The sequence below is a fragment of the Vipera ursinii genome (assembly GCF_947247035.1).
Source record: "Vipera ursinii genome assembly, chromosome: 5".
Lineage (NCBI taxonomy): Eukaryota > Metazoa > Chordata > Lepidosauria > Squamata > Viperidae > Vipera > Vipera ursinii.
The window spans coordinates 62,243,168-62,270,133 of NC_139518.1; the positions used below are offsets into that span (position 1 = coordinate 62,243,168).

At 38.2% G+C, this 26,966-nt stretch overlaps 1 protein-coding gene across 1 annotated transcript in view; it reads left to right on the forward strand.

Annotated features, from left to right (window-relative positions):
- Positions 1 to 1,245: 1,245 nt before the first annotated feature.
- Positions 1,246 to 26,966, forward strand: part of FANK1 (fibronectin type III and ankyrin repeat domains 1) — a gene marked incomplete at its 5' end in the record, with an annotated part of 37,235 nt that continues 11,514 nt past the window's right edge. The window contains 6 exons of the mRNA XM_083364306.1: positions 1,246 to 1,267; positions 8,857 to 9,028; positions 13,587 to 13,711; positions 16,404 to 16,485; positions 21,820 to 21,894; positions 22,911 to 22,976. Coding sequence (XP_083220432.1) covers positions 1,246 to 1,267; positions 8,857 to 9,028; positions 13,587 to 13,711; positions 16,404 to 16,485; positions 21,820 to 21,894; positions 22,911 to 22,976 — 542 coding nt within the window. The remainder of the gene's footprint in view (positions 1,268 to 8,856; positions 9,029 to 13,586; positions 13,712 to 16,403; positions 16,486 to 21,819; positions 21,895 to 22,910; positions 22,977 to 26,966) is intronic.

The window sequence follows — 26,966 nt, forward strand, 5'->3', positions numbered from 1 at the left end:
AACTATCTTTAGTTTGGTGTCAAACATTAAAAAATAATAATCAAGGATTGCAAGCTGAGCTTTTTGGGATTTGAGAGGCAAATTGTGATTTCACTGCAGTGTTTAATATGAAACATCTGGAATCAGATCCAGGATTTAAACGGTTTCCCCAATGTCTTTTTCAGGAACTGAGTGGTCCCTGAAACCTGCACATATGAAATTATTTCCGGCCCAGGCCAACCACTGAATTCCAGAATTCCTTGAAATCAGGTCTTCTCAAAAGTTTGCAAGAAACCAAGGAACGTTCAAGTAAGCAATATTCCTATTTTATACATTCCTGCTATCTCGCTATCTCCGTTCATTCCGCCGGGACCTGAAGACTTGGCTCTTCGAGCTCTCTGGCCCAGGCTGAGAATTTTTTTAATTTTTAATTTTAACTGGGTTTTTTAATTTTTTTTTCAGGGTTTTATTTAATCTTTTTTAAATTTGTTTTAACGTTTGTATTGATTTTCTTTTAAATACCCTGTAAACCGCCCTGAGTCCTTCGGGAAAGGGCGGTATATAAATCGAAATAAATAAATAAAATAAATAAAAATAAAAATTTCCTTGCTGCCCTTGGATATATACAACACAGCCTCTTAAAAACAGACACATCAAAATACCGATGCGGGAACCTTCATAACGCTGTGAAAAAATCCTTCCCCTCGCTAAAAAATAACCTTCGACTGTTCCGATGGTCTCCTGACTCGGTTGTTTCCTGAAAAACAGGAAGGCAACTCGGAACTGCAAAAAGGGGATAGCTTCGGCTCCGAAACTCGACTGTTCCGATGGTCTCCTGACTCGGTTGTTTCCTGAAACAGGAAGGCAACTCGGAACTGCAAAAAGGGGATAGCTTCGAGTCCGAAACTCGACTGTTCCGATGGTCTCCTGACTCGGTTGTTTCCTGAAACAGGAAGGCAACTCGGAACTGCAAAAAGGGGACAGCTTCGGCTCCGAAACTCCCAAGAGGAGTTTTCTCGCGACAAAAGACTGGATTCTTTTATCTAAAAAGGACCACTTTTCCCCCAGTTGGCATTCCGGTCAACTGTACATGGCGACGAATTTCGGGGTAAACGCCCGTCCCCCCCCCCCCGCCTCCGCAACTTCTCTTTCTCCCATCCCGCCCAAAGATCAATCTGTGAGCTGCGCGCCTAATTGGGCCGTTACGTTGTTATGGCAACTGGACGCCGGCGCGGCCTGGTAGACTGGAGTAAGCTCTGAAGGCGGATGCTCATGGAGCCGGGGATAGGTGAGGGAGAAGGGAACGGAAAAAGAGGGAGCCGGATGGCTGAGGAGGAGGGAGTCGGGGGAGAGCCCCTTGGGGCAGAGAGAGGGAGCGGAGGGCTGTCCTGGAGACCCAGAAAGAGATGCCCCGAAGGCTTCTTGGAAAGTTGAGCGCGGGAAATCGGGAGCTAACGCAGTCTAAAGTTGCTGAGCCGGAGAAGAGCGCATTCAGAAAGGGCGCGCGCAGAGTGTGTACATCCCCGGTGCCAACTTCTCTCCAGAAAGGGGGAAAAAAATAAAAATTACACACCGCATGGAAAAGGAGAGAGGACAGCTTTTTCTGGAAGGGTATAAAGGGAAACTAAGGGACGCGGTGGCTCAGTGGGTTAGGACGCTGAGCTTGTGGATCAGAAGGTCGGCAGTTTGGTGGGTCGAATCCCGAGTGCCGCTAGCAGAGTGAGCGCCTGTTACTCGTCCCAGCTTCTGCCAACCTAGCAGTTCGAAAGCACGTAAAAATGCAAGTAGAAAAATAGGGACCACTCCGGTGGGAAGGTAACAGCGTTCCGTGCGCCTTTGGCGTCTAGTCATGCCGGCCATGTGACCACGGAGACAAGCGCTGGCTCTTCGGCTTTGAAACGGACATGAGCACCGGCCCCTAGAGTCGGAAACGACTAGCACGCATGTACGGGGGAACTTTTACCTTTACCTTTATAAAGGGAAACTAGTGTACAGGTAGTCCTGGACTTAGGACCACAGTTGAGTCCAAAATTTCTGTTGTTATTTGTTAAGTGAGTTTTGCCCTGGGTTACGACCTTCCTTGTCACCATTGTTAAGCGAATCCCTGCAGTTGATAAGTTAGTAACCCAGTCGTTAAGTGAATCTGGCTGCCCCATTGGCTTTGCTTGTCAGAAGGGCGCAAAAGGGGATCGCACAACCCTGGGACAAAGCAATGGTCATAAATATGAGCCAGTTGCCAGGCATCTGCATTTTGACCACATGATGGTTGGGGATGCCGCATAGGCCATCTCTGTGAAAACGGTCATAAGTTGCATTTTTCAGAGCCATTGTAACTTTGAACGGTCATTAAATGAACTGTTGTAAGTCAAGGACTACCTGTATTGTATTCCTTTGGGAGTAAGAGACCTTGGAATGGGTGCAAAATTTGTCCTTTAAGAAGAAAGGGCAGAAGGAGGAAAGGCTGGTACAAATTGTCATCTTTTTTTTTCTTTCTCTCTCTGGTAAGATTTTCTCTGCAATCCATATGGAGGTGCAGTGAGAAACAAATGGGATTCTGCCAGTGAAAAGTTGGCAATCCTCTGAAGTCATAACCCTGTGGGATGCTTGGATCCTGTGTGCCTTGACTTTTATATTCCAGATCCAGAACAGTAGAACAAGCAATTATTTGCCCCATGTGTATCTTGATGTATAGGAATGTTTTAGCTCCAAATGGATCTCCATTCTGAAATAGAAGATACAATCTTAAGAAAAGGGGGCCTGTTGATTTAAACTGAAACAAATGGGTCAAGTTGAAGTGAGGAAGAAGCAGAGCCTGATGATATTTCATGGATCCCAGGAACAAGAAGAATATGATAGTGTTGGTTTAAGGAGAAGCATTCAGAATAGGAGTCCAGTAAAACACGAGTATTTTTCTTAGAATGAGAAAATAGAAAATGTACGAAAATTGGATGATGGAATTGTAAGGAACAGATATTCAGGTTATAGTGGGGAATAGATGGTCATTAGTGCTGAAATCCTATAGTGTAAGGAATTGGAGAAACTTTTTAAGAGTTTTTGCAAGATATTTTTTTTAACAGTTGAATGATATATAAAGCTCTAACATAACTTTACAATCAACAGATAGAGGACGTTTGAATTCTGTTAATTTTTTCTCTGGAAAGATTATTAACAAAAAAATAAGTCATTAAAGTAATTTGAGAAAATTAGAATTTTAATTTTTTTTGATAATGTGCCTTTGAAACTTAGAAATGTAATTCTTTGCCAGAGTTCTGTACTTGCCCTAGTAGTATCTGTAAATGTCTTTCTGGTTTTCTCTGTTAAAATTTGCAATTTCAGAAATGTTTTCTATCAAATACATACATACATACATACATACATGAAATAAATATGCCTCCCATGTTCCCAATAAGACAACCCATGGTGGTTTACAGGTCATAAAAAGATAGAAAGGCAATTAAAAATTTAAAACTATGCAAAAAACCCCCCAGAGATAGATGGCACAGGGATGAGATCTTATTCTGTCAACCACCTCCGACGGTGAGCGCCCCCTTTGAGGCCGCAAGCCAATTGGCAAAACCAAATTTTAATACCCTTCTGGGAAGCCAAAAAGGTGGGAGCAGTTTTTACATCCAGTGATAGTGCTTCACATACCCGTTCATCAACAATACCTGATTGTTCATTCCACTACAGCAGCACAACCAACACAAGATATGACAAGAATAACTAACATACACCCAAGACTTCTCAGAAACAACCAACAGACTATTATAACCATATGGCATCATTGTAGCACACAAACCAATTAAAGACCTCCAAAACATCTTAATGTAAACCAAAAGACCCAGCAGCCCAAGAATTAAAAACACCTTCTACAACATATGGTGTAGGGACTGTAAAGCCACTATGTAGGAGAGACAGGCAGAAGACTAGCAGAGTCTAGCATCCATGAATACCAGCTAGCAGTAATGAAAACTTAATTTCAGAACATATGAACAGACTCAACCACAATTTCAGCTAGGGAACTGTGGGCAATCTAGGCCAATCCAAATCCCCAAACATTAGAGAATTCCTGGATGTGTGGCGTTCAGACAAATAAGTTATCAATAGAACATAGAAATAAACCATATTAAAACATCATTCAAAAGAGATAACAGAAAGCCAAGAAGGAAACGAAAAGACTAAAACACATAGCACCCAGATAAGCAAGGATTAACACCAGGCAAAAAAATCAAGTAGAACAGAGGTCCCCAACCTTTTGGGCACCAGGGACTGGTTACGTGGAGAGAGGTTTTTCCATGGACCAGAAGGGCATGGTTTTGTGTGCTACCTGCATCCCATGGATGAGGTTTTGCTTGTTTGTGCGGCCCAGTTGCTGGCATGCTGCGGCCCTGTACCAATCCATGGACCGGGGGTTGGGGACTCCTGTAGTAGAAAATAAAACCTTAATGAAGGAACTACCAAGGAGAAAACTACGTTCCCACCAATCCTGGCAGGGCAAGTTATTGAACATAAACGGAGCAAACCCATACCAGCACTGACATGTTCCGTAGTTGAATAATAAAACATTTACAAGCAAACAAGTTCAGAGAGCACCAAAGATTCCACTTTTATAAATGACTCCATATTGGGGGCATTTGCAGAGCTTTGTATGAATTACAATGACCCACTAGAACAGAAGTCTGTTTAGAATACCTATGACGTGCTTTTAAATATGTCTACAAGCAGGATAAAGTGGGAAATACCTGTCTCAAAATAATCAAGAGAAATGCAATGGAGGGAGTGAATAATATGTTAAATCATAAGACTAGGTTATGGTGATTGGGTTCTATGACTCACGCTGATATCATAGTGGCAGGCCATATATATACTGTAGATATATATAGAGAGTAGATTTCTCAATTCAGGGAACATGATGGTTATTCCATGTAAGTAGTGCTCTACCAGCATTCAAAGAGTTTAAAGGTTATCTTTCATTTGTTACCCCTATTACAAGATGGAGGAACAGTGAAATATTAATATGTCTTTGTTCTCTTTTGGTTACATTTGCTATGTCAGCTCTTTATTTTTGCTTCATGAGTTTTACTTTCCCTCAGGACAAGATAAAGGAGACCCTGAATTAAGTAATTCTTCTTAAAGTAATTGCTTTCAATAATTAAAGCAGATTACTGAAAAGAAAGTCAATTTTATTTTATTTTTCATTATTCATAAGTTTTAAATGTTTCCAGAGAAGCTAAAGTAAACTACAAAATTGACTTTGCAACAAGAGATTATAAGGTTAGCTGATGGGAACTTCGGCTGTTTTAATATTTTTTTCATTATTAAAAAAATATAAACAGTTCACTAGAAAACATAGTTTATAGAATTAGATGACCCTCTTTTCTTTCTTTTAAAAGACATGTTCTTATGATAGGTCTATATAATTATTTATGTATGTATAATAATTATGCAGCTGTCTTGCTTACTCAAATTACTATGAAATCTCATTTTTACAGGGTAATTGAGGGGAGAGAATTTTGTTATTCATGAATAGTCCATTAAATTGGAGGATGTCATCTTTGCAAGATGACATAAATAACTTAATTGTATCATCTGTATAACAGCAGTATGCAAAGGTGTAAGCTCCTGCAGAATTTGATATGTTGCATGTAAAAAAATCATTTCTAGACATATCCAGTTAATCAAATTTCACACTCTGTGGGTTTCTGAGCACTGAAAATATTGTTAACTTTTTAAAAACAAAACAATAAATATTGGCATAATCATACAATAATAATGTTTCTGTTTCCTGTTTTAATGTAACTGTGATGTCATAAAGCTTCATGTTGGTCAAAATTGTAAAATGAATATACTATACCAGAGGACTCCAACTTTTTGGGCACCAGGGACCGGTGTGTGGTTTCATGTGCTGCCTGCATCCCATGGATGGGGCTTTGCTTTTTTGTGCAGACTGGTTGCTGGCATGTCGTGGCCTGGTACCAGTCTACAGACCGGGGGTTGGGGACACCTGTACTATACTGTATCTAAATTGAATCTAAACCCTGCCATCATTTTTATAGCATCCAGTATTTTGTTTTGCACTTATTTTTTTTATAACCGGGCTATTCATACAAGCATATATTGAAACTTTTTTTAAAAAATTACTATAAAATCAGATAATTACTTCCAAGCTAATGCTATGTTTGATTTTAGCTAAAAGGCCAAGAAGCTAATTTAAATAAGAGATAATATAGGGTTTCCAAGTTTCCTCCAGCTATGTTTTTGCGTTTCTCAGATTAATCAGACAAGCACAAATTCATCTTGACATTATTTCTTCACTTTTGCACCATCTCTATAGCAGTAAATAGTTTAGAATTTTTATCTGCTTCTACTATACAATTCTTCAAAGCACGGAACCTTTCTACTAGCTAGTGAAAAATGAGCTAATTGATCTGTAGTTTGTTGAAAATAGAAATCTTAACTTTCATTAGATAAAATTTAATATTTTCTTAGATGTAATCTTAGAAGATTTAAAGCCAATTACAGTTCTTCATGCTTATAGTTTGACATGAGATTTTGGTGTGTTACAGGTTTCTGCTCTGTCTTTCACATTTCAGCCCATTTCAGAGGAAGGTTTTTGGAGCTTGCTTCATTTTGGTGTGAGATTATCACATGTTATTTTCCTGCTGCCCTTTCCTGAGGTTTAACTGCCTTACCTACCACATGATTACTTAAGAGAGGGGTGGTCATTTGCTTTAGGATCAGTGCCTGACCTATCAGCGAGAAACAGAAAGTAATCTAATGATAGTAGTAATATTACTGGAAGATACGAGGTTCAAAAATTACAACCTGTTTTTTTTTAGCAAGCAAGACAATTACAAACTTATTGTAAGTATCTAAATCACAACCTTTAATTTGGGAGTTTGAATAGTTTAAGGATAGAAATGCATCTGCAGGCAGACTATACTCCAACTGATATACAGATTGGCAAGAAGAATTGAATAGCCCATTCCCCCTTTCTCCTGTCACTATAGCTAGATTGGCTTTTACAATTTATGGAGTGATGATATCCTTCTAAGACAAAAATTCAAGGATCAGCTTATCTGTGGATGGGCATATGCATGAGTATATATGAGAAATACAGGTACTTTTAAAAAAATACATACTTTATTCATATTTTTTATAAATTTACATTTCATAAGTGCCTGATAACACACTATCTGGGTCTTATCTTAATCACATGTAGTAAAATCCTAATTTCCTACATGTCTTTCCATCCATTGGTAAAATTCATCCCATATTTGAAAATACTGTCTTATCTTCTTTTTCTTTAATCTTCAATGTGAGCCTGTCCATTTCTGCACATTCCAGTATTTTCTTGATTACATCATCTTCAGAAGGCATTTTTTTCATTTTTCCAATTCTGCGCATACTTTTAAAAAAGTATTACTATAATACTGGTGGATAAGCCCATCCCAGATAAGCCAAACCCAATATTTGGGACGCATTTTGGCACCTAAAATTCTTGGCTTAAACAAGCATATACTGTACATTCACTATATGTATGTAGGTAAGTATGCAGTGTGCGGTTGAGCATTATCGTGAACCAAAACCACACCGGAAGTCAGCATGCCCCGATGCTTGTTTTGGATGTCTTGTCTGAGTTGTTGCAACATTTCACATTAGACTTCTGAACTGATGATCGAACCACACTCCATGAACTTCACTGACATCTTCACATTTGGCAGGATTTTCTATGGTACCACTTCCGGTATGGTGTTGGTTCACGATAATGCTCAACTACATATCGCTAGACACATCCAAGGACTTTTGAAGCAATTCTGTTGAGATGTTTTTAATCAACCCCACCCCCATAGCCCAGATTTGGTGCTGAGCAACTACTACTAAGGAATTTGAAACCTTGTAGGACGTTATGACAAGTGCCTCAATTTGAATGGTGATTATGTCAAAAAGTAATGTAATGTAGTTTTCTAATGTGTATAATAGTTCTGTATCTCCGTGTGTCTGCAGATTCCATTACAATTTTATTGCACAGCTAACTTAGGTGATCCACTGTTTCTTCATCTTTTTTGCAGAGGTTCTATCTGTCTTCCCAAATCTGGCTTTATATGTATGTGTTTTTAAAGTCTGGACTTGTGAAAAACCACCTTAGGAACTAATACTACAGTAAATTTCAGATTAGCCTAATCTATGGTTAGGCAGCAAAATGATTATCGTATTTATTTGTTCTAGGAGTGGTATTTTTCTTATTTTATCTTAGGAATCTTATTTTATCTTTTCTTTAGAACTCACACAAGCCTTGTTAACCTTATGTATTGTGATTAATTTTATATTCTTTGTCAGTGTATAGGGAACTTAATTAACCATTGCTAGTCCATGATATTGCTGGGTTTGTACTTTGTTTCTTAGAAAATATGGGAAATAAAAAATATTTTAATCTGATGTATGAATTTATTATTAGAGGTGTTTGAAATCAGAATAAGAAGGTTGGTGAAAATTCAGTATGTCTTAGCCTGTCCTTTTCTTCCCCTACAATAAATCTAGCAGTATATTTAAATTTTCAGAATCAAGGGATGGTGTCTGCTGAATAATAATAATAATAATAATAATAATAATAATAATAATAATAATAATAATAATAATAGCAGCAGCATGAAATTCTGTTCCTATTGGCACTGAAATAAAAAGTTAAAACTTTTTTTAAAAGGTTTAAAAGCATAAGGCTTTTTTGAAGCAAACAACCTATTCTGCTGCTATTTTATATTGCTTTTAGTGAGTTACTCTCATTTATTTTAATTTATAGTCTGATTTTTTTCAGTTGTTGAAAATTGTTTGTATATATTGTCATACTAAATTAATTTTGATGTGGTTCCTTTGTAGGAAGACATTCTAGAGTAAAGCCACCCCCTCCAGTTGTAGGCCATGTGAGCCATCATAATATTGAACTGAGTTGGGACTTGGAAGAACAGCGAAAAGGTCCTCAAGAGCAATGGCTAAAATTTTCAGTTGAAGGAGAAGATCCTAAGCTTCATAAATATGGTCTGATTTACACGTAAGTTCATTTCTACCATTTTGTTTCTAAAAGTAAAAAAAAAGGCTGAGCTTGCAAGACTAATTCAACTGACATAACTCCCAGATCAGTTTCTGAAATCAATTCTTAGATGTAATTGCAATGTTACTAGAATACAGTATTAAGTTCTTTGGATTGCAGAACTATGTCACTACTTTTTATGTAATTCAGTGGAATATTTGAAATGAAATGTAATAACAGATGGATCAACTACTACCAAGGGGTTTATTGCATGGGAATGTGCAAGCTTATCTTTTATTTTCTTTCTTATTTTGGTATAACTAAGTTCTTACAGCATTGTACTGTTTGTCTATCTGTTCATATACTCCCAATCTTTTCACTTACATAAGAACTGTAGATAGCTTACAACAATTTAATATGAAATATAAAGAATGACAGTATAATGAATATAATTAGTTAAGAGTAGGACCAAAGTTACATTTTTACAATTTTCCTAAATACTGGGAATCAAATCAATGAAACATTCATAGTCTTCAAAAGATCACGTTGGAAAAGGATTTTGCACATATACTAGTTATTGCTAAATGGTTCTTTGTAAGTGCTTCTCTGATAGAAGAGAATATTTGTAGCTCAGGGTGGGGCCTTGGTGCTCTCTGAGCTTGGTGGTTTTCTTGCAGACATTTCATTACCGGTGCACTGATGATGTTACCTAGTTTGGTAATGAAACGTCTGTAAGAAAAACACCAGACTTAAAGATCACCAAGGACCCCCCAGTATTTTTCCTGCTGATATAAGTAATTGGACAGGTTCATAGAGGGAGATGTAGTCTCGATAGATTTTCATGCCCTGAGCTATTAGCTAACACCTTAAATTGTCAAATAAGCAATTGGCAGGCAGTGCAGACCTTTTTATACAGGCACCATGTATTCTTCTACCTTGCACCATTTGATAACATGAATACTGCATTTTGTATTGATTGTAATTCTCAGGAACTATTAAAGCTTAGTTTTCAATAGAGCATGTTGCAATTGTCAAGAGAAAAATTAAAGTAGAGATCACTGTCGCAAATCTTATTTGTTCTGGAAATGTCCCTATAACTTGCAACTCCAGTGACAATAGGAGTTGTTCTTTCTGGAAGAGTGCAACTACAGTATGTCCCAAGTAGTCTTTTGAGCAGCATCTTTCTCTTAATTAGATTTCATTCCCATTCAGGTTAAACAATGTAAAGACCGATACTGTAGAAAAATAAAAGCGATAGAAAGCAGTAGACTTGCAGAAAGTGAAAGATGGCACCCATTTCAAAGCTCTAAAGGACCTTCTCCAACAGGTTCATGCAAATATGGAATTGTATGGGGAAAGATAAAATTCTAGTGAAACTGACTCCAGTGACCATCACCATCAAATGACCACTCTAAATCATGCTTGATGGTATCAAAAACTGATTGGAAGACCTAGCCAAATTATATTTTTTCCCACCTGGTTTTCAACATAGATCATGTACCTAGGTGACCAAAAGGAGTCTCATCACTATAACTCAAATCAAAAGCCTTATTGAAATAGATCCAGATAATCAGCTTTATCCAAATACATCGACAGTAGAAGTGCCAGAGATGACTTTCTCAATCATTTTATCCAAGAATTGAATGTAAGAAATTTGCTTATAATTATAGTGATTTTATAGTCTTTTAAGGGAGGGATTTTTCAATAAAGGACTTTTAACAATCCCTTTAACCATTAAGCAGCCACAAACACTTTCTGCACTCAGGAAGGCACTGATCATATTTCTTAACTATAGAGTGAATCCCAACCTGATCAATTTAATCAGCCAGAAAGGCAAATGTCAAGCAGTTGGGTAGCTCACATTTCTATATATGACTTGTTCTCATCCTCAATATATACACATGTCAAGTTCAGTGGCAAAACCTCAGCAGAATCTTGCAAACACTTGGCATAACTTAATAAGTTAACTTACCGTAATAACTTAATAAGCTTGTATTCAGCTTAAGATTGTTCAACGATATGACAATGCTAAAAAAGAATCTTTGTTGCGTTCTAGGAAATCACTGAAACAGTTGATTGCCATCTGTTAGGATGAAAGATCATTTCCTTTCTTATCCTTATTGTAATTTAATTCGAATGTTTCTTTCTCCTACACTTCCCATGATTTAGAGCAGAGTTTCTCAAATATTTTCATGCAGCAGAACCTGTTTATTTATTTTTTTTAAAAAAAATTCCAGAACCTTTGATCAAGAGAAAAAGCTTTGGTAATAGAAAATTAGCAGCTTTTAAATGAATTTTTATTTCTTGACTTCTTCTGTCATGGTACTCCATGAAGTTCTCAGAGAACGCTAAAATACTGTGGAACACAATTTAAATCCAAATTTAGAGGATGGAGGGAGGTTGTCTTTTTCTTATCTGCCTTGAAGCTAGGCAACGATTGGCTGTTGCTATAACTATAATATTTTCTTGAGAAATGTTGACTCAACTTCTACAGCAAGCAGAAAAGAATCCATATGTTACAGACAGGTGCAAAAAGTAACTATTTTTGACCAATCCAATCCCAGCACTAGTCCAAGCCATAGAGAATTCAGTATATGTTGTTTGCAAAGAAAGATGAAAATTGCTCTAACTATTCCAACCTCTAATATCTTTATGGAGAACATATTCCAGAATATGGTAAAGTACTGCCATTGTGTTTGGTGCAGGTGCAGTGGGGGCAGAGAAATAAATCCTTTTTGCTGCATTTGCTACAATTGAGTGTGAATTCAGATGGGTCTTATATAGATCTTAAATTAGTGGGTAAATTGATCCATCTTAGAGCTCTTCCACTTAGGCTATAACTCTCTATCTTTATTAGTTCCATAGAAAATCAAGTTGCTGACTTAACTCTGCTAGAGGAAAGATAGATAGAAGTTACTGTATCAATTACCTGGGCCATCTCTCTGTTCCATAGAACAGCCAGATTTTGAACAGTATCAGTGACAAGTCAAATGAGAAATTTCTCAAGCCCATTCAGAAAATTATTCATTCCTTTCAGGTATATGGTCAGAATATTTCTATCAATGAATAATATTTATTTGGTCAATGACCAGCAAAATTTAAAAGAACAAAACAAACAGATGTTTTAGTACAGATGTTAAAGACTCCCAGGACAATAAATCTTGAAGAGTTCACTGCCATTCAAAAGATTGCTTTGGATGCCTCAGGAAAAGATTGTTGTGCAGCTGGTGAACAGTACATAAACAGTATCAGAGTACAATACAAGTCATGGATCGTGGTTGCAAACACTGAGATTTCTAGATAGTTGGGTAGAACCTCTGGTCAATGGAATAAGTAGACTCCTACCCTCAGAGCTAGCCTATTGCATCACGGGTAAACTTAGAAGAGAATACTGAGACAGATTAACTCCTCCCTCTTTCAATCAGGCCTTATACAATATTTAGAGACTATTTTCAGCCAGGATTAAATTTGGATAATAGATGCTTTATGGACAAGTAACCTGACATTAAAAAATAGGTCCTTTAGATTAGAGACTAACAGTTTGGCCTGCCCTCTGAACTTCCTTAAGGGCTGCCCAAAGACGCATTCCCCTTTGAAGTTGCTCTTTTAATGCCTTCACAGAAAAGCATCATTCCTTTAGGGATAGATTATGATGTCTTGCAGCAGGGCAGACCTTCAGTAGTTCTGGTTCCTTCTTTTGTTTCTCTGGAGTTTGATTACATTTGAGGAAAAAGTAGAAGGTTGTCACAGTTAAGTTGATACTGTCGTGACCACTCTAGAGGCAATTTTCATATTAGATATTATCCACTATTTTCTACATTTGGAAATTTATCATATGGAGGGAAAGTGAGAGAGAGCATGAAGTTATTTTGCTTATCAGTTTTGGCCTAACTGCTGTTACTAGCTTTGTTTTAAATTATAATGGGGTTTTCTTTGGAAGATTCTTTGGAGAATTTTTCACTAGGTGGCAGAATTAGACTGTTTCAGTATTCCCTTTTACATCATTTATCAAACTAGCCATCTTACACCATCAACAGTATTTTAAGTTTAAATTATTCTGAAAGGTCTAGGAAACAGTCATAGGAAGATTTTTATTTAATGAAGTAGTAGCACATGGCAGTTTGGGTGGTATTCTGATGTCCTGGTCTAATCCTAGTGCACTCCATTAGAATAGTCAGCCTTGTCTTTTCATCCTTGTAAATATGTTATAAGTATATATCTGATGACACTTCTGACTCTTGTTCAGTTCTTGCATCTCTGATGTTTTTTACCTCTGCATAGTTTAAATATTTATGCACGAATGGGTTTATTCTACACTTGTCTTGCAGTCATCACATGATAACATTGGATATATATTTGAATATGCAGGTAGTTCATTGATCCATAATAAAGAAAAAATAGTATGTATATTTTTAAAAATGGATTAACTTACCCACAAAATGATTTTTTTCTTCGGCAGCATTGACATCCATAGGTATTAAATATCAGACATACTTAGTGATTAACAATGCTAATATGTTCTTTTATTGTCTAAAATGTTAGAAAATAATTAGAAAAACTAAATTACTTCCTTTTTTAGGGGATATGCCCGACAGCATGTTGTGGAAGGTCTTGAACCTAGAACAACGTACAGATTTCGACTTAAAGTCACAGATCCTGAAGGCGAATCTGTTTATAGTTCACCTATTTGTGTAACTACAACAAGTAAGGTCACAATATGTTAATAAAATGTTAAGCAAACAGTGTAGAAATATATGCAAAATGAAAACAGCTTTGGAAGGAAAGCAGCAGCTCATTTATTAAAATAAAGATATAGTACTGCTCTCATTTAAGCAGTCTCTTATTAGGGCTGTATTTTAGACTTATTCTGTATTTGCCATTCCTTATTATTATCTGATCTTTATCTTTATTTTTTCACATTATTTAAAGATTTAGCTCCCCCAAATCAAAAATAAGAAAAATCTCATCAACCACATTCAAATTCTTCAGTATGGAAGAACAAGCAAGTTGTATTCCTCTTAAGTATGCCATTGGAATTACTTTCTACTTATACTTGCTGTAATATACAAAAAGATACAAAAGAAAAAAGGACTATGTTGTAAACAGGAGATAGGTAGAGTTGTATCCTCCCTCCTCTGTTGAGAAAGGGCTTTTCATTTTAACATAAATGGCTTCTTTTACCCTTCTTTCAAACCAGTGGTCCTCTCTGTCCAGACTTTAAGCAGTTCCAAAAAGATTCCACATCCATTTGCACTCTGATTCAGGTGACCTTGAGGACACAGATAAACCTTCAAGGGGCCTCAACACTCTCAGAGAGCTAATGACCTACCTTCAAAGTACTACTAACCAGATGACTGCAAGGAATATAAATCTTTCCATTCCTCAGTATTCACTCAGAACTGAAAATGCTTTTTGGATGAGAAGTGAAACATCTTCAAGAAAAAACAAAGCAAGTGCAGTTGCTTTTGGAACAACCATGACCTGGATAACTTGAGAATCTCCATGGAGATTAGCTTAACTTATAACTTGCATAAGAACGGTTCATAGTTCCATAGTTAGTAGCTGGTCATGTCTTTGATGCTATAATTTTGGTCCTCTACCTCAGTCAGTTTGATTTATATTTAGTCCATCTTGTGATGTCCATGTTTTGGCTGTTTGAAGACAATATTAGCTGTAAAGAAGTCATTGGAGTAGAAGAAATTGATAAGGCGGTCTCCTTCATTTTGGTTTCCTAAGCCATTCAGTCCTCGAAACATGCCATGCACACCATTTTGTTAAGTTTTGTTCCGATGATGATCTTATTAACAATGACATTCACCAATGGAAGAAAGGCCTTTAGCTCCTCAGATGTTATCATGGAGTTATTTGAGACCTCCCAAAGTCTCGCTCTTGATGTGATGTTGTTTGGACAGCCATTCATAGAGAAGGTAACAGTGGTGTTAAATTGCCCTCATTTGTAAGCAATCTGCCTAATATTGGACTGGTGGAGCCCCATCTTTTTGGAAATAGTTTGTAACCTTTCCGCAACTGTCTTCAGAAATTCCCTTTGGTTGAGCCATGACACACTTCCACAACTTGTGTCCAGACTTCAATAGTGAATATCCATAATTCTTTAAATGAGAAGCTCCCACATTCAATCTGATTATCTTCCTATTGATTCAAACACCTGACTCTAATTTTCGCCTTCAAATGAACTGATAGTTCTAGAGGTTTGCATTTTTTTTCTACACACAAATATGTAGAATTACATCATTTTCTTCAATAAATAAATGAACAAATATAGTGTTTTGACTCATTTGTAACCACCTGTTTCTAGTGCTCCATGCTGTCCTGACTGGATTCCTTCTGATTTCAGACCCTGTTCCTGATCAATCTGTTCATGCTAGGTCAGGCAGCTTAATGTGAATAAGCTATCTCCTTCCAGCCAGATTAGCTTGTCCAGATATCATATCACTTTTTGCAGCTTCAGAGTGCCCCACATTCCTACCTGTCTCATAGTGAACCCCATGCTAGCGAATTGGAACCATATTTCCATTTGTAAAGCCCACCTACTGGGATTGATGAGACCCCAAAGCTTGACTAGAATAAAGGCGCATTTCAGCATAATAAAGGATAATTTAAAAAAATTAAATATAATTTTAACTGATTAGTGCTTTTGTGAACATTATTCATACATGTTTTATTAATTTCTTCATATTGTAGATAGCTGAGGTGGCATAAAAAATAACTGATTACTTAAGCACTTGACTGACTGGTTTTTAAATAGTGTTGAACCTGATAGATACTTGGATGGAAGATCATTAGGAAATAGTGGTGTTGAGGGCTTGCATGGGAAATCAAAAACATTCTAAAAGGTAGCATTAGCAAACCACTTCTGCATTATTGTCAGGAAAACTGAAGGGTTCCATTTATGTAAATATCCATGGGCTAGAGATTTTTCTGGCTCATAACTTTTATAACACTTATTAGTATTGTGCTTCAAAACCCAAAACAGTTATGTAAATACTGTCTGTTATCTATTATCATCTCTCTCTCTCCCCCCTCTCTCATCTCTCTCATTTATATCTATCTATCTATCTATCTATCTATCTATCTATCTATCTATCTATCTATCTATCTATCTATCAAATAAGCTACGTATATATGTTATACTATTTATTTATAAGTATTCATTTGGAAAAATATTTCAAGAGTTTTAAAAATAATGTTCTTGCATTTCCTAATAGAAGACTTTGAGGTCATCTTTTAAACAATTCTTTTATTACTAAAACAGGAAGTTTTAAAGATATCCAAATGCTGCATTGAAACATGTGAAAGTTAAGAAATTATATGAGATTTTTAACAATTGACAAGAACACACAGTATAGACATTTTTAACTTCTTTTCTTTTCTTTAGGTGAGCCAATGAGTGGGGAACAGCTCCACCGTGCTGTAAGCAGGAATGATATAGATGATGTTATTCATATTCTTCAAGAAAGGTAAGAAAAGATTCGCACTTTATAACATATGTATATGAGTGATAGCTGATTAAAGATAATAATGAAAATTGGATGAGCTTCTAAATATTGAACTGCATTTCTTTTAAACCTATGGTAGTAACAAATTGTATAATTATATAATGGAACATTCTCATAACTTTGGCTTGGATTCAATAATGTTTCAGGTAATCCAAGAAAAATGCATCATCAGCAACGTGTGCTGCTAAAAAAGAGATTCCTCCAATACAGCAACAATGGGAAAAGATACAGTGCTGTCAGGCTCATCTACTAAAAATGCAAGATGCAGGACTCCCATTTCAGCATGGCGCAGCTAGCAATTAGACTTCTGTAAGAAATTAGTAGCCCATATTGCTTCTCAGCCAGTACAGAGATGCCAGTAGAGCATGCAAGCTGTGTGTATCAAAGAATGAGCTGGGTCTCATTTTAAATGTGTGTAAGTTATATAGTGCATAGGAAAGAAATGTCATATGGAACCAGAAGTAGGACAGACTTGAACCAGAGCATTTATTGCATTGGTGCTATAAGCGTCCTAAATCATTGATCAGTTTTCTGAAAGAGAGTAGAGCTGAGAAGAAAATTGGAGCATAGCAGCACTTGGGAGAATATTAAAAAAAAAGACCTTATATATCTTCTGGTGTGAGAGAAAAAGTTGTCACAGACACTGCAATTCAATAAGGGGAAGTAGGGAGAGGAGTTCAAAGATCTTGAATAATCAGTTCTGTACCACTGTTTATCATGGTGGATGTTTGTTTTTTAAAGAAAAAAAGAAACATAATTGTAGCATTAGGCTGGGAGAAGCAGCCTGCTTATGTGGTAATACATGCAATGCTGTCTGTCATTCACTCTCATTAAGGGAGATAGTATATTGCTAAGATCTATCTGTTCTAGTCAGTTATCTTCTGAAGATCTGTATGGTCCTATTTTGCCATTGGTTTTTGCAGTATGTTTTTGCTCTCTGTGCTGAACAGTAGTGGCACTTATTTAGAAAGAAGTTTAGTCCATGTACTATTTCTAGAAGTCATAATTTGAAAATATTTTGGCATTTAGTGGCTGGACTCCTGAAAGAACAGAAACATTTGTATTTGAATCTCAGCTGAGGAAGGGCAAAATTATTATTACTTGCTTGCTGTCTTGGAAGTTGTTGAGAAACAATTACTAAATAGTGATTTACCACCAATAGATGGTATACCCCCATTGGCCACCAATTTTAGAAAAAAAGATTACATCTATCATAAAAGTCTGAAGAGCAGCAAAGCCCCTCCTATGAACTTTTCACTGCCCAGCCTATTTAAAAGATACCCTGTCTGGTGGGCTTGTCTCAGGGGGTTTATTCATTTGTATAAATAATAAGTGCGGCATCCTAGTTTGATTTTAGTTCCTATATTAGTAAAAATTAAAATTAAAAATATAATTTTAGTTCCTTTATACAAAAAAAGGAATGAAGAGGATCCTAACAACCATAGATATATTCACCAGTCTAATAGTTTTTGTGGCTAAAATATATGCCAGATTACTCTTGTATAGAGGAACTTGCCATATATTTTTATTCTGTTATATATGATCTTATTATTGTTCTGTGTTTATATTCTAATAGGTCTTGATGACTAATCAAATTAATAATAACCATCACCGCCACCACGACTATTTCTAGTGGGGATTAAGCAAATGCCAAATCAGGCATAAAATGAAGCAGTATGAAACTGATGGAATTAGATGGTTACACAAACAGGGAAAACTTGGACTAGTAGAATGAGAAATGAGTAACTCGAGTGACAAAATTGATATAGTAGGGAGAAGAATGGAGCAAGAACAAATAGAGCTAATTCTTTTAAAAAATAACATAGGGAATGGCTTCACTTCTGGCTGAACATGGAGGTGAAAAAGATATATTGTAAACTGATGACTATATAGATCAGAAGTGGAAATCTGGGTCCTCCAGATGTTGTAATTCCCAGCCTCTTCAGAATTTGAGGTTTTAACTGAAATTGATGAACACCTATTTAACAGCCTCTGAAGGGTAGAGATTTTCCAGATGTGCTCTAGATTTTCCACATTTCACTATAAATTTAAAGAAAGCTATTTTTAAAGCCTTATAACATAGGTACTCTCTGGATAATATGTCATTATGAAGATGAAGAAACTGATCAGTGACTTAGTTCAGCACTTCCTAAGCTTCTTGATGTACTGCAACCTTAATGTCTTAATAACTTTTTCACTGTGCCCTGCAAATATCCCAGATGTCCAGATGCCACTCTGAATTTGATGCAGAAACCCAAATTACCACAGCACATAGTTTTGGAGCTTCAGACTTAATTATTAGTAGGTATTAGGAATATTATAAGGGACGCGGTGGCTCAGTGGGTTAGGACGCTGAGCTTGTTGATCAGGAGATCGGCAGTTTGGCAGGTCGAGTACCGAGTGCCACATAGCAGAGTGAGTGCCTGTTACTCATCCCAGCTTCTGCCAACCTAGCAGTTCGAAAGCATGTAAAAGTGCAAGTAGAAAAATAGGGACCACTACGGTGGGAAGGTAACAGCGTTTTGTGCGCCTTTGGCGGCCACATGACCACGGAGACGTCCTCGAACAAACGCAGGCTCTTCAGCTTTGAAACGGAGATGAGCACCGCCCCCTAGAGTTGGAAACGACTAGCACACATGTGCGGGGGAACCTTTACCTTTACCTTATTAGGAATATAAAAATTCCTACATAAATTCTTTTGGAATTTAATTTTGGCATCCATAAGACTTTTATCGACTGGAACTATCTTTTGCATCAGATTAAAACTGCCGGTTAATCCTAAATGGGGTTAGTCATAATTATTAGTCATTGATTAATCCTAAATGGTTAGTTAATCATAAATGGGAGAAAAATACTGTTCTGACAATTCTGACAGTACTGCACAAATAGTAATAAATACGGTATGTTAAAAAATTAGATGACATTGAAAGAATTCACATTTCAACTTTATCTCTGAACTCTTAGAATGAAATTAAAATGTAATGTCACAGAGACATGATGATAGAAGAAACCAGACTGAGCAGATTCCAAGCTTTTTCTTTCATGAAACCTGCTGTTGTACCTCTGCAACCATTTGGATAATAGTGTTTATTGAACAAGTCTAAACTGTATTGATTGCTCTTGAATCTCTCCTCTGCAGACCAGCATTTTATATTGAACTTTTGGGTATCACCGGATAGCAATTTATGTTCTCTATATATGTATTTATTTATTATTTACTCTGTATATAAGCTGCCTCAATAAACTTGATGGCAAACAACATAACTGGTATGCACAATTAAAACCATAATATAAAGTACAAACAAATACAAGTTAAAATTAAATACTCAAGAGGCAAAGAAGCTGAATACTCACTATAATAAGTTTTCAGTTGCTTTGTAAATACAAGAAAAGGGGACGTATCCTTACTTAGGAAGGTAAGGTGTTTCAAAAAATGACTCCAGCACTGAAAAAGCCTGTTATCTGGCCTATACGTCACAGATCTAGCAGCAGAGAGACGGGGTAAGGGCTGTCAACAAGCCCTCTTTAGATAGTCATACTGAATGGGCAGGTTCTCTCTTGCCCAGTATAACTTGGTGCCTGATATAACATGGTGCAGCCAGTGAGAGGTTTAAAAGCAATTACTAGGATTTTGAACTGAGTCTGGAAGCTAACCAGCAGACAATGGAGAATAAGATGTAATTCTACTCTGTTAGAGGTTGTCTTATAAGAAGTCTTTTACCACATTTTATACCAACTGTAGGTTCAGAGATGCCTCCAAAGACAGACCCATGTAGAACCATTACAATAGTCTAACCATGTGGATCAAGGCATGAATCCTGAGGCATCCTGAGGTATAACTTGTACAGCAACCAAAGCTCAGCAGAAGTCCACCCATTCACATGCAGTTTCAGGAAGAGCTGTTCAAATTTTACCTTTATTGGTGGTATTTGGCTGTCAACCAAATTCAGTGCTAAATTGCTTTCATATACTAGATGATATGGCCATAGCAGTACAAGAAAAACACATGGAGATGGCAAATAGCTGCCTATCCAAAGATTTTTAAATCTTAGGAAAACTCTTCACTGACTGGAGCCTCGCTCTTAGCACCAGTAAAATGGTAACTATATGCTTCCACCTTAACATCAAACTATCATATGAAACCCTGATGGTTTACTTAAACAACTTACTCCACTGCAATCCCCATCTAAAGCATCTTGGAGTAACATTTGACCAGACTCTCTCCTATAAGATACATCTAGACAATATGGCTGCCAAAATCAGTACTAGGAACAATCTACTCCATAAATTGTGGAACTAAATGGGGAGCTTCAGCTGCCACCCTCAGGTCATCAGCACTAGAGTTGGTCTACTCCACAGCAGAGTATTGTGCCCCTGTATAGCTTAACAGCTGCCATATTAGTAAGTTAGACATCAGACTCAGTGCCACCATGAGGATTATAAGTGAGCCATATAGCACTGCCAGCTTTATGAAGACAAGATGCATTAGTAAGAGAAAACAGAAAAATAATGAGCAATTCATTCCTACTGGTGCATGTTGACCTTCCTCATTTATCAACCGAAAGACTCAAATCTAGGAAGTCCCCACTGGCACTTGCACAACATCTGCCCAACAACGTTAACATAGATTCCCAATGGAAAGCCAAGTGGGTAGCTGAACTCCCAGACATAGGAAGGCATATAAATGACTGCACAAAAAAAGTGCCAAGCTTTGAACTACCATGTGGACAATCCTGAATAGGACTTGCACCTCACAAGGCATCTGCTGGGATTCTCTGTATAAATAGGGGATAGTATCCTCCCCTCAGTGTGGCTGTGGGGTCCCACATCAAACTGTAGATCACAACATGACCATCTGTAAGCTGAAGACATATACCGGTCCAGTATCTGATTTTTTTAAAAATATAAATGGTACTGCACTTCAATGGTTAGATGCCTAGACATTGATATTTGAACATAGATCTTTTTAATATTTATATTTTATTGTTCTACTATTCTAAGGTGAAATGTTAATATATATTGCTAGTCCACATACGATATGCCATACATTAAATAAATAAATATAGACACATACTGTATTACTTAAACTTCTATCTAGTTTTTCCACCAAGAGTTCAAATTAATATTCCCTTCTTCAATTTTCCCCCACAACAACAGTGGCAGTTATACAAAACTATTGAAATGTGTTGAGGAAGTCACTGATTAATATTTTTTATTTTATGATTACAAAATATTATTCAGGAATGAGATAAGTGAAAAACTGTGTGGATAATGGGTTTTTTTCCCCCTTAAAAGGCAAAGTGTAGTAAATACACTCAATAAACTAGGACTTTCACCATTGATGGTTGCTTCACAAAAAGGATATACAAGGTATGGCATTATTTTTCTTACATATTTTATTTCAGCATTCTTAGGTTTGTATTTTAGCATCTGTTTAGATCATCATTATTAATGTCTTTTTTAGAATTACATGAACATAATAATGCTTTCAAAATAGAATGGCTATTTGATGATGCACTTGAAGATTTAACTCCAAAAGACCTATTGGTTCTTTCCCATCACTTTCTACAGTATATGATTATGTAATTTTTCCTTAGATATAAATATTCAGTATTTGTTGTAATTTTTTGAATTTTATATGAAATATCTGTAACTTTCTGTATATAGAGTAATACTGCTACTCTTGATCACATGTTCTATAGCTGTGACCCAAAGGGCAGACTGCGCTATTCAGTTATTAAATTCAGATTGAGCTATAGAAGATATGCCCATCTATGCTGTCAAATACATTGCTCTCATTTATGGGTGTTAATTTTTAAAAAAATATGTTGCCACTGTGTTTGGATATAAACACATATCAAATAAAACTATTATCACCACTACAATGATAGTTCTAAGTACCCTTTTTAAGTCTTCTGATTTTTAATCATATATGGTTAGCAATTCTTCTATATTACAGTATTTTATTGTACATTGAAAATCAGTTGCCTTTTGTTGCTCTATATCAGGGGTAGGCAACCTTGGCTCTTTTATGACTCGTGGACTTCAACTCTCAGAATTCCTGAGCCAGCATGCTGGCTCAAGAATTCTGGGAGTTGAAGTCCACGAGTCATAAAAGAACCAAGGTTGCCTACCCCTGCTCTATATTATTTAATCAATTATAGATTAAAATCCCTTGAATCTATGGTTGCAATGACTTGTTAGCTTATAAAACAGACTGTTTATGAAATTGAGATTGAAAGTTACTTTTAATTTCATTCACTAAAGGACTCATTAAAATTGGCATCTAAATTTGAAATGTATTTTTACAAACTATGGAAGGAAGCTAGTAATGAAAACAATATAAGGTAAATATGGAAATAATATGAAGCTACTCTTATTTCTAGGCTTGTACAGGTTTTGGTAGAAAATGGAGCAGATGTGAACCTGAAAAATGCCAGTGGAAAAGACAGGTATAAAATTTAATATGTAAGATTACATTAAATATATTTATTTGTTTGAGAGTAGTTAAATAATTGAGAATATCAGTTCGGCTATGTAAACTGGAAAAAGTATTTTACAATGCATGAGAATAGTACAAAATACTTCTTGGGGGACCATAAAAGCTGCAGCATCTTTCCAAACTAATTCAGCTACTTCAGAAGTTGCTCGGAGCTATCTCAGCATGTGTGTACATACATTACCATTTCATTTATTGTCTTTCCTGCAAAAGACTACGGTATATATGCCCCAGCTTGCAAAATCAGCCTGAACATATCTGCTTTAATTATTTGAAAGGAGGTGCTTTGTAAATGCATATTGTGAAGCATATTCTTTGAAAGCTTCACATAATCTTACTACCAATCATATGTAAATGTTTGGTAGTAATGCATTAATATTGCAGTGGACAATATTGGCAAAACAAATTGCATTGACTCCATTCACTCTTGGGGGAGGGAAGCATATAATCCTTCATGGTGCCTTAATTCTAGCTAAATTCAATTGGCAAATGAAAATTTATCCTAGGTAATCAAACAAAAATGTCAAGTAGCATTTTATAGCATTGTATATAAATATTTTTACCTTTCAATATTAGATGTTAAGTAAAGTAATATATAATATTTACTTATGATCCAATGCCAATCTGATGTTTATAAATATTTGAGCAGATAATATGTAATTAGAGATAAACAAAGCACTTCCTGAAAAGTGAAGATATAGTCATTTATTTCTGAATTTCATATACAATTCACATGTATATGAATGTATTAATGATCTCATTCAACTGCAAATATGTGTTTATTCACTTGTAAAATTATAATGGAAACCAGCTTTACAAAGTACTTCATTATGGCCATATTGATCTAATTTAACTGAAATCAATGTTAAGATCATTGTATGAAATCAAGACAGTTATATTGTACAGTTTCTCAACTGCAGGATTAAGCAACTGAATTTAATTTTTTTAATCTTTTAAAAAGTATTTTATATCAAGCAGCTTTGTTCTTTTTATCAATCAGATCACTTCTGTCATTAAGAGAATTATTTATTTTATGTATTTAATTTTTATCCAGACTTTATTTTGTATATAAATATTTCAAGGGCGTGAATACTCCTTCCTCCTCCTATTTTCGCCACAACAACAACCCTGTGAAGTGAGTTGGGCTGAAAGTGAGTGACTAGCCCACAATTGCCCAGACAGCTTTCATTCCCAAGTCTCCTGGTGCCTAGACCATCACTTTAACCACTGGACCATCCTTCTCTAAAATACTTAAAGCCTTCACAAAAGAGCATTACTGTAATAATATTAACCTGTACATTTGAGGGAATAAATGCGCAGCCCCCTGAGCTCTGGCTGGTGTACTTGAATGCCAGGTCTGTTGTTAACAAAGCTCCTCTCGTCCGTGACTTGGTCGAGGGTGAGCAGGCGGACCTGGCTTGCATCACGGAGACTTGGTTGGGCCCAGAGGGCGGTATTCCTCTGGTTGATCTTTGCCCACCAGGTTTCCGGGTGCTACACCGGCCTCGGGCTCAGGGTAGGGGTGGGGGAGTGGCTGTTGTTATGAGGGAGACCTTGTGTCCGCGGGAGGCCACCGTTCCCCAGATAGTCGGGTGTGAGTCTCTCTTCCTGAGATGCGGCCCTGGTGCGCAGTTGGGCTTGCTGCTGGTGTACCTTTCGCCTAGTCACGCAGCAGCAGCCCTGCCTGAGCTTCTCGATATCCTCTCTGGGCTGGTGATTGAGTTCCCGAAACTTATAGTTTTCGGGGACTTCAATCTACCATCTCTGGGAGGATCATCTGAGTTAGCTCGGGAGTTCATGGCTTCCATGACGGCCATGGACCTGACGCAAGTAATTTCGGGACCGACTCATGAGGGAGGCCACACCCTGGACCTAGTTTTCTTATCTGGACGGTGGTTAGATGATCTTGGTGGGGGCTCCCCAATTGTTATGCCCCTGTCATGGACCGATCATCATCTCCTGCGGCTGGTCTTCCATTTTGCCACCCCCCACCGTGGGTGTGTGGAACCAATTAAATGGTACCGCCCCAGACGCTTAATGGATCCCCAGAGGTTCCAGGCGGCACTGGGGTCCCCACCTGCTTCCCTTGCTCACAGCTCGGCAGATGCCTTAGTGGAAGCCTGGGAAAGGGCAGCCACTGAGGCTCTTGACCGAGTTGTACCCCTGCGGCCCCTGACCCGGTGCAGATCCCGCCGAGCTCCATGGTTCTCCGTGGAGCTCCGGGAGATGAAGGGTCGGAGACGGGGCCTAGAGAGCGGTTGGAGATCCAGCCGATCCGAATCCGACCGATTGCGACTAAGAGCCTATACTAGGTCTTATCTCGCTGCGATAAGGGAGGCAAGGTCTAACCACTTCGCCACCCTTATCGCGTCCGCAGATAATCGCCCGGCCGCCCTGTTTAGGGTGACTCGCTCCCTCCTGAATCAAGAGGTGAGGGAAGAACCCTTGCAGGGTCGTGCCGAGGAGTTTAACCAACATCTGTCGGACAAAATCGCTCGGATTCGGACCGGTCTGGACTCTGACTGGGCAGAGTCTGGCGAGCAGGACGCGGGCGGTCTTGTCGATATTACCTGGGAGGAGTTTGATTCTGTGACTCCGGAGGAAGTGGATAGGATCATGGGGAGGCTAAGCTCCACCACATGTTTATTGGACCCGTGCCCTTCCTGGCTGGTTTATGCAGCCCGGGAGAGGACACGCAGCTGGTTCCAGGCAGTTATATCGGCTTCTTTGAACGAGGGTAGCTTCCCCACCGTCTTGAAAGAGGCGGTGGTGAGGCCTCTCCTCAAGAAGCCTGCCTTGGACCCAGCTGTATTGAACAACTTTCGTCCCGTCTCCAACCTTCGCTTTCTCGCGAAGGTTGTTGAGAGTGTGGTGGCGCATCAGCTCCCTCTGTTCCTGGATGAAGCGGATTATCTAGACCCGTACCAATCGGGTTTCAGGCCCGGGCACAGCATGGAGACGGCATTGGTCGCGCTTGTGAATGATCTCTGGAGGGCTCGGGACAGGGGACATTCCTCTGTTCTAGTCCTATTAGACCTCTCAGCGGCTTTCGATACCATCGACCATGGTATCTTGCTGCAGCGTCTCAGGGGATTGGGAGTGGGAGGCACGGTCTTACAGTGGTTCTCCTCCTATCTCCAGGGACGTTCGCAGTCGGTGTTGACAGGAGGGCAGAGGTCGACCGCGAGGTCTCTCGTTTGTGGAGTTCCTCAGGGGTCGGTCCTCTCGCCTCACCTGTTCAACATCTATATGAAACCGCTGGGTGAGATCATTTGTGGTTTTGGAGTTGGGTATCATCAGTATGCTGATGATACCCAACTTTTCCTTTCAACCCCAAACCACCCCAGTGATGCCCTCACCGTGATGTCCCGTTGCCTGGAGGCGGTTCGGGTCTGGATGGGGAGGAACAGACTTCAACTCAACCCCGACAAGACTGAGTGGCTTTGCATACCTTTATCCTGGGTTGATTCGGATATTCCACCTCTCTCTATGGGGGGGTGAACTATTACCCCCCGTAGATAGGGCTCGCAACTTGGGAGTCCTCCTAGATTCACGGCTCACCTTGGAAGACCACATAGGGGCTGTGACTAGGGGGGCTTTCACCCAGGTTCGCCTGGTGCGCCAGTTGCGGCCCTATCTAAGCCGGGATGATCTATGCACGGTCACTCACGCGCTCGTGACCTCTCGACTAGACTACTGCAACGCTCTCTACATGGGGCTGCCCTTGAGGACCACCCGGAAGCTCCAACTGGCACAGAATGCAGCCGCGAGAGTTGTGTTGGGAGTCTCCCGATACTCCCATGTCACACCTTTGCTCCGTGAGCTGCATTGGTTACCAGTTGTCTTCCGGGTGAGATTCAAGGTACTAGTAATGGTGTTCAAAGCCCTACATGGCAGGGGGCCGGAGTACCTTAGGGAACACCTGCTGCCGGCATCAACTTCC